Source organism: Rhamphochromis longiceps, linkage group LG3 (assembly GCF_057381845.1).
Source record: "Rhamphochromis longiceps isolate RC_006_pf linkage group LG3, R_longiceps_female_GT1.1, whole genome shotgun sequence".
Classification (NCBI taxonomy): domain Eukaryota; kingdom Metazoa; phylum Chordata; class Actinopteri; order Cichliformes; family Cichlidae; genus Rhamphochromis; species Rhamphochromis longiceps.
The window spans coordinates 71,958,907-71,973,103 of record NC_140559.1 but is presented as its reverse complement, the minus strand read 5'-3'; the positions used below and the strand labels follow the sequence as shown (position 1 = coordinate 71,973,103).

Genomic DNA, 14,197 nt, shown 5'->3' with positions numbered 1-14,197 from the left:
TATATATCAAATATATTCTGTATTCAAATCTATTGAGTGATGTTTGAAAGTCTTTCCAGGTGAGTTTGATCCAGGAGGGTCTGAAGCCAGAGTCAGACAGAGACTGTGCAGAGACTGTAGAAGGACAGAGCAGCAGCAGAGCAGTCCAGATACACTGATGATCCTCTGTCAGATCCAGAGGGACACACAGGGATGATGCTGGACTCTACATTGTGTCTGACAGTGGAGCTGTTCTCAGAGCAGTTCACTCTGCAGCACTGACAGTCATCTGCACTTCTTCTCATTCCTCTGTCAGTCACTGCTGGATGAAGCTCTCCTCTCCACCTCCCAGTAACATGGCCCAGTCAGAGCGTCTCTACACACAAGCTGCTGCTGCTTCAACCTCTCTGGATCATCAGGACACAGCTCCTCCTCTCTCAGCACACACACCGTCCTGTTTACCATCGCCTCCACCTGCAGAGAGAAGAAGGAAGAGCAGAGGAGATAAACGAGTGTTTCCAGAGACTCTTCATCAGCTGTCAGTCAGTGATGCAGCACATCCAGTATAAAGAGCAGCAGGGACTTCAGTGCTGGGACTGTACTAGGACTCATTGTTGCTTCACTTTTTCTAATCTTTGGATTTTTATTGAAGTTGATGAAAATGTTTTTCCCTCCTAGTTTGAGTTTGGACTTTCATTCATTAGAAGAACCTTGGTGTGTCCACTCTGAGCTCTGTAGGAACCCCAACAACAAGCCCAACAATCCAGATGGACGGTTCCAGCTGTTAACTGGAGGAATTCCATCCAAACATCTGCTCTCACTAAATTCTTCCTCACCTACAGACTGTGTTCTTCACTGCTTTAAACTTGGAAATGAATGCAGTCATTGGTCTGCGTGCTGCTTTGTTCAGAGAGCTGATTGGCTGTTGACAGTGTTTGAGCAGAGCGTGTCAGCTGTTACTATGGTGAAGGTCAGAAACAGGAAGTGTTTGTGTCCAATCCTGAAGCCTGTCACCATTCTCCTCTCACAGCTTCACTGAGAAGCTGCAGCTTTACAGGAAACACTGGATCTTTGTTTCATACTGACTGTGTTTAGTACAATATTGCTGACAGCACCACCCACTCACTCCATCACTCTACTTACACCAGAGTCTCCAGTCTGTAGTCTGGACTCTGCTGAAGATCAGACAGCTGCTTCACATCTGGATCCTTCAGCTTGTTTCCGTACAGCTCCAGCTGTCTCAGATGGGAGGGGTTGGACTTCAGTGCTGCTGCCAGATAATCACAGCTGATCTCTGACAAACCACAGCCCCACAATCTGTATAAAGAATGAAAGATGTAAGTTTATTAGACAAAGTGTGAGCTTGAAATCATTCAGTGTTTCATCATCTGTTCAGAGCTGAAGAAGGTTCAGAATGTAGAAGTTTAGAAAATGGAAACTCCAAACAGCTGAAGCCAACAGGAAGCAGCTTCAAACAAACACAACAAGAGAAAAAACTCTGAATGTTTCACATTAAAGTCGTACATTTATCATAAAAACAGGACAAAGACTTGAAAAAGTCGTGTTTTTCCTTCCAGGAACCACAAGGCTTCACTTTTAAAGGTGAAGTGTGAAAGAAATGGACATATTTGAAGTCCAACACCTTTTTCCAGTCACATTATTAAAGCAGACAAACTACAAGCTCATTTTCATTCCAACAAGTCATCTTCTGACCTGGACTGACAACACTGGTCTCTATGTGCAGCTGGCTGTGAGACCAGTGCTCAGGGAGCGTCTACAAAGTGCAACACTGAAAGCACATCACACACTCATTTGCTTCCAGCACTTTCACACAAACATCTACTGTCATTATTGTCACCAAACTCTGTGGATCCTTTATTGCAAATTCAAATGGGATCAAATGGTCAGACAAAAGAGGGTTATGAGGAAATATGATGAAATGTTGTGTATTAGCAGCAAGTTATTGAATCATTTTCCTCAGAAACCAAACAAAATGATTGACAAACATGTTTTTACAAACTCAGTGTTGGACTTGGATCAGCAGGATAAGTTGATGTTTAAAGGCATTTGAGTCTCGCTGTATGAGAGTCCAGTTATTACTCAATATTTATGGATGATGTTCTTTCAGTGTTGCACTTTGTAGACGCTCCCTGAGCCTCACAGCCAGCTGCACATGGACCAGCTGACATTACCCAGCATTAGAGGCGGGTGTAAAAAAATGGATTTTCCTATTTAAATGGTTTTAATTGGAATAAAGCGATGTTGATTCATTCAATCCTGAATCGATTTTTAATATAAATGTATTTTGCCAGAATCTCAGGTTAAAGCTCCCAAAAGTATTTCAACAACAAGCAAACAGATAAAACAGTAAATGAGAGCAGCTAAACACACAAAGATGGAAACACAGAGCGTGGATCGTTCACTCGACGGCACGTACACGGACACGCCGTCGGGGCTGAAAGTGGACAGCTCACAGATCCTGAAGCTGCAGGTTTCATCTGTCTCCAACCAAAACTGACTGAACCAGCAGCAGAAGAAGATCCAAACTACGCTTTACGTTTGATGAACATCGTCATGAATTCTCTCTGACTTTGACGTTTACTTCCTGCACAGCTCTCTCTCTCTCAGTGTACTTCAAGAACAGTTTACCTTCAAAAATCTGTTTCCTGCATTATTCATTGCTTATTACGCACCAGTCTGCTGTTGTGTTCACTGCTGTCGGCCTCCCAAAACAAAGCCTCATTTCTGCTGTTCAATACTGAAGAAATGTAAACCTTTTAAAATGATGACAGATTACAAACTCTCAGCTGTGTCTGTAATCAAACCTCTGTAACTTTGCTTCACTTCAGCAGCATCAGCTCATGTTCACATGTTGATTCATGGTTTGCTTCAGTTTTTGATGGACTGCAGAATATTTTGAAGGTTATCTGCTATAAAAAGCCAGAACAGGAAAATCTGCTTCATGTGTTTCTGTTTGATCCTCAGTGACTTTGACACAAAGGCCTATGCTGTGATGATCACACCTCTGATCAAGTCTCACAGTGTCAGCTTTGTTTTTATACATATGGATATGTGCTGATAAATGATCAGAATTATAATATTTCCCACTGTCTGCTGTGTGCCGTGACCTTTGACCTGCTAAAGACAGTCAGCTGTGGATTATTCATTGTTGTGTCTGATACTTAAAACTGTGAGGAAGAACACTACACAGTTCATCAGGGTCCCCTCTCTCTGAATCAGGAAAGGTGGGCAGGCCGCGTGTGGGCCGCGGGCCATACGTTGAGTCTCACTGTTTGAAATGTGAACATTGTTCTGCTGCAGTCAATGGACTAAACCAGAGAAGAAGAAAACAGACTTTACCATGAAGATCCTCAGTGTGGATCAGTATAATATCAGCCTGATGTCTGCAGTTTAGTGTCAGCACAACTTTCACATCATATTCATCTCAGCACAACTAAAACATGCTGACTGACCCCAGAGTTTCAAGTCCACATCCTGGACTCTCCAGGAAACCACACAGATGCTTCACTCCTGAATCCTGCAGCTTGTTGTTCCAGCTCAGGTCCAGCTCTCTCAGATGGGAGGGGTTGGACTTCAGTGCTGCTGCCAGATAATGACAGCTGATCTCTGACAAACCACAGCCCCACAATCTGTATAAAGAATGAAAGATGTAAGTTTATTAGACAAAGTGTGAGCTTGAAATCATTCAGTGTTTCATCATCTGTTCAGAGCTGAAGAAGGTTCAGAATGTAGAAGTTTAGAAAATGGAAACTCCAAACAGCTGAAGCCAACAGGAAGCAGCTTCAAACAAACACAACAAGAGAAAAAACTCTGAATGTTTCACATTAAAGTCGTACATTTCTCATAAAAACAGGACAAAGACTTAAAAAAGTCGTGTTTTTCCTTCCAGGAACCACAAGGCTTCACTTTTAAAGGTGAAGTGTGAAAGAAACGGACATATTTGAAGTCCAACACCTTTTTCCAGTCACATTATTAAAGCAGACAAACTACAAGCTCATTTTCATTCCAACAAGTCATCTTCTGACCTGGACTAACAACACTGGTCTCTATGTGCAGCTGGCTGTGAGACCAGTGCTCAGGGAGCGTCTACAAAGTGCAACACTGAAAGAACATCACACACTCATTTGCTTCCAGCACTTTCACACAAACATCTACTGTCATTATTGTCACCAAACTCTGTGGATCCTTTATTGCAAATTCAAATGGGATCAAATGGTCAGACAAAAGAGGGTTATGAGGAAATATGATGAAATGTTGTGTATTAGCAGCAAGTTATTGAATCATTTTCCTCAGAAACCAAACAAAATGATTGACAAACACGTTTTTACAAACTCAGTGTTGGACTTGGATCAGCAGGATAAGCTGATGCTTAAAGGCATTTGAGTCTCTCTGTATGAGAGTCCAGTTATTACTCAATATTTATGGATGATGTTCCTTCAGTGTTGCACTTTGTAGACGCTCCCTGAGCCTCACAGCCAGCTGCACATGGACCAGCTGACATTACCCAGCATTAGAGGATAAAACAGTAAATGAGAGCAGCTAAACACACAAAGATGGAAACACAGAGCGTGGATCGTTCACTCGACGGCACGTACACGGACACGCCGTCGGGGCTGAAAGTGGACAGCTCACAAATCCTGAAGCTTCAGGTTTCATCAGTGTTACGACTGTTGTCGTAATTATATGTAAATTTGAGTGTGCAGGTGCGCCTCCATGATTGGTGCATCCAGGGTGGATGGCTGGCAGCAGATAAGAAGATACCGCCAGGGACTGCCATGTCGTTCATCTATGGCCCAACCCAACCGGCAGACCGTTAACTGTGTCACTATGTTGGTTAATGTAAGAGCATGTAGGGGTGGACCGCCTTTTTGTTTGATCAGTTTTCTCCTGTTTTTTTTTAGGCAGGGAGGAAAGTGATTGTCGTTTGAGTTAGTTCTTTTGCGTAGGTAAGTTGTATTTATTCCTGAGATAGGCTACCTTATGTCTCTTGTTTTGGCCTTAGGTTCACCCTGAAGTTATGATATGCTCCCTTCCTTTGTTTAACTGCACTCATTGTAAATAAATCACAGTTACAAAGTATTAAGTGTGTGACGTGCTGCTTGGGGTTGGACGGGGATGGATCACCCTTTATGTTGTGGTCTGGCCGCGCCTAGACGGGCCATAACAATCTGTCTCCAACCAAAACTGACTGAACCAGCAGCAAAAGAAGATCCAAACTACGCTTTACGTTTGATGAACATCGTCATGAATTCTCTCTGACTTTGACGTTTACTTCCTGCACAGCTCTCTCTCTCTCAGTGTACTTCAAGAACAGTTTACCTTCAAAAATCTGTTTCCTGCATTATTCACTGCTTATTACGCACCAGTCTGCTGTTGTGTTCACTGCTGTCGGCCTCCCAAAACAAAGCCTCATTTCTGCTGTTCAATACTGAAGAAATGTAAACCTTTTAAAATGATGACAGATTACAAACTCTCAGCTGTGTCTGTAATCAAACCTCTGTAACTTTGCTTCCCTTCAGCAGCATCAGCTCATGTTCACATGTTGATTCATGGTTTGCTTCAGTTTTTGATGGACTGCAGAATATTTTGAAGGTTATCTGCTATAAAAAGCCAGAACAGGAAAATCTGCTTCATGTGTTTCTGTTTGATCCTCAGTGACTTTGACACAAAGGCCTCTGCTGTGATGATCACACCTCTGATCAAGTCTCACAGTGTCAGCTTTGTTTTTATACATATGGATATGTGCTGATAAATGATCAGAATTATAATATTTCCCACTGTCTGCTGTGTGCCGTGACCTTTGACCTGCTAAAGACAGTCAGCTGTGGATTATTCATTGTTGTGTCTGATACTTAGAACTGTGAGGAAGAACACTACACAGTTAATCAGGGTCCCCTCTCTCTGAATCAGGAAAGGTGGGCAGGCCGCGTGTGGGCCGCGGGCCATACGTTGAGTCTCACTGTTTGAAATGTGAACATTGTTCTGCTGCAGTCAATGGACTAAACCAGAGAAGAAGAAAACAGACTTTACCATGAAGATCCTCAGTGTGGATCAGTATAATATCAGCCTGATGTCTGCAGTTTAGTGTCAGCACAACTTTCACATCATATTCATCTCAGCACAACTAAAACATGCTGACTGACCTCAGAGTTTCAAGTCCACATCCTGGACTCTCCAGGAAACCACACAGATGCTTCACTCCTGAATCCTGCAGCTTGTTGTTCAGGCTCAGCTCCAGCTGTCTCAGATGGGAGGGGTTGGACTTCAGTGCTGCTGCCAGATAATCACAGCTGATCTCTGACAAACCACAGTCACTCAATCTGCATAAAGAATGAAAGACGTCAGTTTATTAGACAAAGTGTGAGCTTGAAATCATTCAGTGTTTCATCATCTGTTCAGAGCTGAAGAAGGTTCAGAATGTAGAAGTTTAGAAAATGGAAACTCCAAACAGCTGAAGCCAACAGGAAGCAGCTTCAAACAAACACAACAAGAGAAAAAACTCTGAATGTTTCACATTAAAGTCGTACATTTCTCATAAAAACAGGACAAAGACTTGAAAAAGTCGTGTTTTTCCTTCCAGGAACCACAAGGCTTCACTTTTAAAGGTGAAGTGTGAAAGAAATGGACATATTTGAAGTCCAACACCTTTTTCCAGTCACATTATTAAAGCAGACAAACTACAAGCTCATTTTCATTCCAACAAGTCATCTTCTGACCTGGACTAACAACACTGGTCTCTATGTGCAGCTGGCTGTGAGACCAGTGCTCAGGGAGCGTCTACAAAGTGCAACACTGAAAGAACATCACACACTCATTTGCTTCCAGCACTTTCACACAAACATCTACTGTCATTATTGTCACCAAACTCTGTGGATCCTTTATTGCAAATTCAAATGGGATCAAATGGTCAGACAAAAGAGGGTTATGAGGAAATATGATGAAATGTTGTGTATTAGCAGCAAGTTATTGAATCATTTTCCTCAGAAACCAAACAAAATGATTGACAAACACGTTTTTACAAACTCAGTGTTGGACTTGGATCAGCAGGATAAGCTGATGTTTAAAGGCATTTGAGTCTCGCTGTATGAGAGTCCGGTTATTACTCAATATTTATGGATGATGTTCTTTCAGTGTTGCACTTTGTAGACACTCCCTGAGCCTCACAGCCAGCTGCACATGGACCAGCTGACATTACCCAGCATTAGAGGCGGCTGTAAAAAAATGGATTTTCCTATTTAAATGGTTTTAATTTGAATAAAGCGATGTTGATTCATTCAATCCTGAATCGATTTTTAATATAAATGTATTTTGCCAGAATCTCAGGTTAAAGCTCCCAAAAGTATTTCAACAACAAGCAAACAGACAAAACAGTAAATGAGAGCAGCTAAACACACAAAGATGGAAACACAGAGCGTGGATCGTTCACTCGACGGCACGTACACGGACACGCCGTCGGGGCTGAAAGTGGACAGCTCACAGATCCTGAAGCTGCAGGTTTCATCTGTCTCCAACCAAAACTGAGTGAACCAGCAGCAGAAGAAGATCCAAACTACGCTTTACGTTTGATGAACATCGTCATGAATTCTCTCTGACTTTGACGTTTACTTCCTGCACAGCTCTCTCTCTCTCTCAGTGTACTTCAAGAACAGTTTACCTTCAAAAATCTGTTTCCTGCATTATTCACTGCTTATTACGCACCAGTCTGCTGTTGTGTTCACTGCTGTCGGCCTCCCAAAACAAAGCCTCATTTCTGCTGTTCAATACTGAAGAAATGTAAACCTTTTAAAATGATGACAGATTACAAACTCTCAGCTGTGTCTGTAATCAAACCTCTGTAACTTTGCTTCCCTTCAGCAGCATCAGCTCATGTTCACATGTTGATTCATGGTTTGCTTCAGTTTTTGATGGACTGCAGAATATTTTGAAGGTTATCTGCTATAAAAAGCCAGAACAGGAAAATCTGCTTCATGTGTTTCTGTTTGATCCTCAGTGACTTTGACACAAAGGCCTCTGCTGTGATGATCACACCTCTGATCAAGTCTCACAGTGTCAGCTTTGTTTTTATACATATGGATATGTGCTGATAAATGATCAGAGTTATAATATTTCCCACTGTCTGCTGTGTGCCGTGACCTTTGACCTGCTAAAGACAGTCAGCTGTGGATTATTCATTGTTGTGTCTGATACTTAGAACTGTGAGGAAGAACACTACACAGTTCATCAGGGTCCCCTCTCTCTGAATCAGGGAAGGTGGGCAGGCCGCGTGTAGGCCGCGGGCCATACGTTGAGTCTCACTGTTTGAAATGTGAACATTGTTCTGCTGCAGTCAATGGACTAAACCAGAGAAGAAGAAAACAGACTTTACCATGAAGATCCTCAGTGTGGATCAGTATAATATCAGCCTGATGTCTGCAGTTTAGTGTCAGCACAACTTTCACATCATATTCATCTCAGCACAACTAAAACATGCTGACTGACCCCAGAGTTTCAAGTCCACATCCTGGACTCTCCAGGAAACCACACAGATGCTTCACTCCTGAATCCTGCAGGTTGTAGTTCCTGCTCAGATCCAGCTGTCTCAGATGGGAGGGGTTGGACTTCAGTGCTGCTGCCAGATAATCACAGCTGATCTCTGACAAACCACAGCCCCACAATCTGTATAAAGAATGAAAGATGTAAGTTTATTAGACAAAGTGTGAGCTTGAAATCATTCAGTGTTTCATCATCTGTTCAGAGCTGAAGAAGGTTCAGAATGTAGAAGTTTAGAAAATGGAAACTCCAAACAGCTGAAGCCAACAGGAAGCAGCTTCAAACAAACACAACAAGAGAAAAAACTCTGAATGTTTCACATTAAAGTCGTACATTTATCATAAAAACAGGACACAGACTTAAAAAAGTCGTGTTTTTCCTTCCAGGAACCACAAGGCTTCACTTTTAAAGGTGAAGTGTGAAAGAAATGGACATATTTGAAGTCCAACACCTTTTTCCAGCCACATTATTAAAGCAGACAAACTACAAGCTCATTTTCATTCCAACAAGTCATCTTTTGACCTGGACTAACAACACTGGTCTCTATGTGCAGCTGGCTGTGAGACCAGTGCTCAGGGAGCGTCTACAAAGTGCAACACTGAAAGAACATCACACACTCATTTGCTTCCAGCACTTTCACACAAACATCTACTGTCATTATTGTCACCAAACTCTGTGGATCCTTTATTGCAAATTCAAATGGGATCAAATGGTCAGACGAGAGAGGCTTATGAGGAAATATGATGAAATGTTGTGTATTAGCAGCAAGTTATTGAATCATTTTCCTCAGAAACCAAACAAAATGATTGACAAACATGTTTTTACAAACTCAGTGTTGGATTTGGATCAGAAGGATAAGCTGATGTTTAAAGGCATTTGAGTCTCGCTGTATGAGAGTCCAGTTTTTTTTTTTTTTTGCTCTGGTTTACATCCCAAAATCCTCTAGTCTTATAGTATACGACAGCGGATCACTTGTAAACATCGGTGCCAAGGTTGCACATCTAATCTTGGACACTTTTAAACCTGACCCTTCCTGGCCGCCAGAGATTCTACGCGGCGCAGAGAACAACAAAGGACGGGCCGCTCATCCGAGGCGCAGAACAAAGAAGCGCCGGCAAAAACGCGCTGGTATTAAGAACAGACTGAGACAGCAGGCGCATCGCGCACCACTGCCCAGTATCCTACTGGCCAATGTACAATCCATGGAGAACAAGCTCGATGACCTAAGAGCAAGGGTCACCTTCCAACGTGACATGAGGGACTGCAACATTCTGTGCTTCACGGAGACATGGCTGACCCCCACCGTGCCGGACCAGGCCGTAACTCCGTCGGATTCATTCTTTGTGCTCCGCGTGGACAGAACGGCAGAGTCGAACAAAACCAAAGGTGGAGGAGTGTGTTTCATGGTAAACAGAAAGTGGTGTGATGCCAGGAGCATTTCTACTCTCTCCAGCGGCTGCTCGCCACATCTGGAGTTCCTGAGCATTAAGTGCCGCCCTTTCTATCTGCCCCGTGAGTTCAACTCAGTCATCGCCACGGTGGTCTACATCCCACCCCAAGCGGACATAGGTATGGCTTTGTCCGAATTACATGATGTGCTGAGCTCGCTTCAAAACAAGGACCCGGGCGCAGCCCTCATTGTAGCAGGAGACTTTAACAAAGCGAACCTCAGACAAGTCATGCCAAACTTTTACCAGCATGTCTCGTGTCCAACGAGAGGGGATCGGATTTTGGATCACTGCTACACGCCATACAAGCAGGGCTACAAAGCTGTCTCACACCCGGCTTTTGGGAAGTCTGACCACAACGCCATCTTCCTCATTCCCCAGTATAAACAAAGCATACGGAGGGAAGACGTGACCACGAGGGAAGTAAAACGGTGGACTGCCCAATCAGAAGCTACGCTACAGGACGCACTCAACGACGTAGACTGGGACATGTTCAGAGCATGCGCAGTCGACATCGACGAGTTTACGGAAGTAGCAGTATGCTTCGTCAATATGCTAGCGGAGGAGATTATCCCTACTGCGAGAGTCACCACATTCCCAAACCAGAAACCGTGGATGGACAGATCGATCCGCACTGCAGTAAACGCCAGGACCGCCTCCTACAACGCGGGTCTCGCCACTGGCGATATGAGCGCCTACAAAGCGGCCTCATACGGCGTGCGGCGCGCGGTGAGAGATGCCAAACGCCGGTACCGGGAACGTGTGGAGTCCCGCTTCCACCAGGGCGACACACGGAGTATGTGGCACGGACTACGCACCATTACGGACTACAAAGCCAGGGACACTGCGCCGATCAACGCCGACTCTGCATTCACCAACGAGCTGAATCGGTTCTACGCCCGTTTCGAGGTTAGCCAGGCGGCTAATGCTATCTACCGCATGACTACCGAGGACAGTGACGTCATCAGCGAGAGACCGGTGACCAGCATCGCGGAGCATGACGTCAGAGCGGCACTGAGGAGAGTGAACACAAGGAAAGCGGCGGGGCCAGACGGCATCACCGGCCGTCTACTGCGCTGCTGTGCTGACCAGCTAGCAGGTGTGTTCACTTACATCTTCAACGAGTCCCTGGCGAAGTCTGTGGTCCCCACATGCTTCAAAAGATCCACCATCATCCCTGTGCCCAAGAACAGCAAACCCTCATCCCTGAACGATTACTGGCCAGTTGCACTGACCTCGGTAGTAATGAAGGTGTTTGAGAGACTGCTGAAGAACATCATCTCCTCCTCCATCCCAGACACCACAGATCCGCTGCAGTTCGCCTACAGATCCAACAGATCCACAGAGGATGCCATCGCCCACGTCCTACACACCACTCTCAGCCATGTGGACAAGAAACAGGGTAACTATGTGCGAATGCTGTTTGTTAATTACAGTTCAGCATTTAACACAATAGTGCCCTGCAGACTGTTCACAAAGCTGAGGGATCTGGGACTTAACAGCCGTCTGTGTGCATGGGTGTTGGACTTCCTCACTGGCAGAACTCAGGTGGTGAGGGTGGGCAGGTGCTTCTCCAACAGCATCACCATCAACACAGGAGCACCTCAGGGATGTGTCCTCTCGCCACTGCTCTACTCCCTCTACACTTCAGACTGTGTGGCCACCCATGGCTCCAACACCATAGTGAAGTTTGCTGACGACACAGTGGTGTTGGGTGCCATTGATCCGACGTCGCCCGGATCAACAAGGTCCACGTCAGGTGTTGAGGAACCAGGGCACCCTGATGAAAAGTGGGCTACTGGAACAAGAAGGCATCGGTGGGCAAGAGACGAAAACAGGGCGTTGTTGGAATGCTACTACGCAAGTAACCCCGGCGGAAGGGGCTACATGAATAGGATGAGGGACCTATGGATTCTTCGATACCCAACATCCACAATGACGGCGAAACAACTAGTAGCTCAGTGTTCCAACATTCGAAAGAAGGGACTGCTCTCACAGCTAGAGATTGACGAGGTACAACACAAATGCTACGGCAAGGAGGAGTCAGGACGCCAGGTCAGGGGGGCGATATCATCACCCCCACCCGAGATTGGGTACATAGCCCCAAGTGCGATAGGAGAAGGATCGTTGAGTGCGAGAGGAACTGACCTGAAAAATAGGATCATGGCCAAGCTTGAAACCTGGATCCCCCGTAGCCGGTTACCAAGATTACGTGAAGTACCCTCAGAAGGTCTGCTAGATGATGTTAATGCAGCACTACGGGCAATACCTACAACCACGATTACCGACACTAACAAGCTGATCTACAATACGGCAGCAGTGATCAGTGAGATGCTTGGCTACAAGTTGAAAAGCGACAAGGGGCAGTACCCTCCATGGAGAAGGAGGCTAGAGGGCAAGATCAAAGTAGCACGGAGGGAGGTTAGCCAACTAACGGAGTTGCAGCAAGGTGCGACAAATAAGGTGCCTAAGAAATACAGCAAGCTGTCCATACCTGAGGCCTTGGAAACTGCCAAGCAAAGACTCACAGCCTTGGCCAGCCGCTTGAGGAGGTACACCAGAGAGATAGAAGGCAGGAGAATGAACCAGCTGTTCTCCACAGAACCAGCAAAGGTGTACTCTCAGTGGCAAGGGAACAATAAGAGAACAGCACCACCAAGGCTGGAGACGGAGCAATACTGGAAGAGCATATGGGAGAAGGATGCAACCCATAACGGCAATGCTCAGTGGCTAGAGGATCTGAGGGCAGACCACAGCGACCTCCCTGAACAGGGTCCAGTAACCATCACAGTGGCAGATATCCAAGAAAGGGTCTCCAGTACGAAGAGTTGGACAGCACCAGGGCCCGACATGGTTCACGCCTACTGGCTGAAGAAGCTGACTGCACTCCACGAGCGTCTGGCAGCACAAATGAACCAGCTGCTAGTTAGCGAGAGACACCCGGAATGGCTAACTGAAGGCCGGACGGTCCTGATCCCCAAGGACCCCAAGAAGGGACGGGTCCCCTCCAACTACCGACCAATAACCTGCCTCAGTACTACATGGAAGCTCCTGTCAGGCATCATATCGGCTAAGATGAACAGGCACATGGGTCAATACATGAGCGGGACACAGAAAGGAATTGGCCAGAATACCAGAGGCGCAAAACACCAGCTACTGGTAGACAGAACAATCAGCCAAGACTGCAAGACCAGACTGACCAACCTGTGCACTGCCTGGATTGATTACAAGAAGGCCTATGACTCAATGCCCCACAGCTGGATACTGGAATGCCTAGAATTGTACAAGATCAATGGGACCCTAAGAGCCTTCATCAGGAACTCAATGGGGATGTGGCGTACAACACTAGAGGCCAACTCCAAGCCCATAGCACAAGTCACCATCAAGTGCGGGATCTACCAAGGAGATGCTCTGTCCCCACTGCTGTTCTGCATAGGCCTGAACCCCCTCAGTGAGATCATTAACAAGACTGGCTACGGATACCGACTACGGAACGGAGCAGTTGTCAGCCACCTCCTGTACATGGATGACATCAAGCTGTATGCCAAGGGTGAACGAGACATCGATTCACTGATCCACACTACCAGGCTATACAGCAATGACATTGGAATGTCGTTCGGACTGGAGAAGTGTAGTCGGATGGTATCAAAGAGAGGGAAGGTAGTCAGAACTGAGGGGATTGAACTACCAGAAGGCAACATTGCAGACATAGAGGACAGTTACAAGTACCTGGGGATCCCGCAGGCAAATGGGAACCATGAAGAGGCCGCTAGAAAGGCTGCAACCACCAAGTACCTGCAGAGGGTCAGGCAAGTCCTGAGGAGTCAGCTAAATGGTAAGAACAAGATCCGGGCCATCAACACGTACGCCCTGCCCGTGATCAGGTACCCTGCTGGGGTAATAGGCTGGCCAAAGGAGGAGATAGAAGCCACTGACATAAAGACAAGAAAGCTCCTTACCATGCATGGAGGGTTTCACCCCAAGTCCAGCACCCTGAGGCTGTACGCTAAGCGGAAGGAAGGGGGCCGGGGACTGGTGAGTGTCAGCACCACAGTCCAGGATGAGACAACGAACATCCAAGAATACATTGGGAAGATGGCCCCAACTGACCGAGTGCTCAGTGAATACCTCAGGCAGCAGAAACCCAAGAAAGAGGAGGGAGACGTGGAACCATCATGGAAGGACAGGCCCCTGCACGGTATGTACCACCGGTAGATAGA

General features: G+C 45.8%; 1 protein-coding gene across 1 annotated transcript in view; it reads right to left on the bottom strand.

Annotated features, from left to right (window-relative positions):
• Nucleotides 1-14,197, bottom strand: part of LOC146676677 (protein NLRC3-like) — a 157,268-nt gene continuing 143,071 nt past the window's right edge. Inside the window, exon 10 of the mRNA XM_085402108.1 lies at nucleotides 1-453. Coding sequence (XP_085258234.1) covers nucleotides 438-453 — 16 coding nt within the window. The 3' untranslated portion in view covers nucleotides 1-437. The remainder of the gene's footprint in view (nucleotides 454-14,197) is intronic.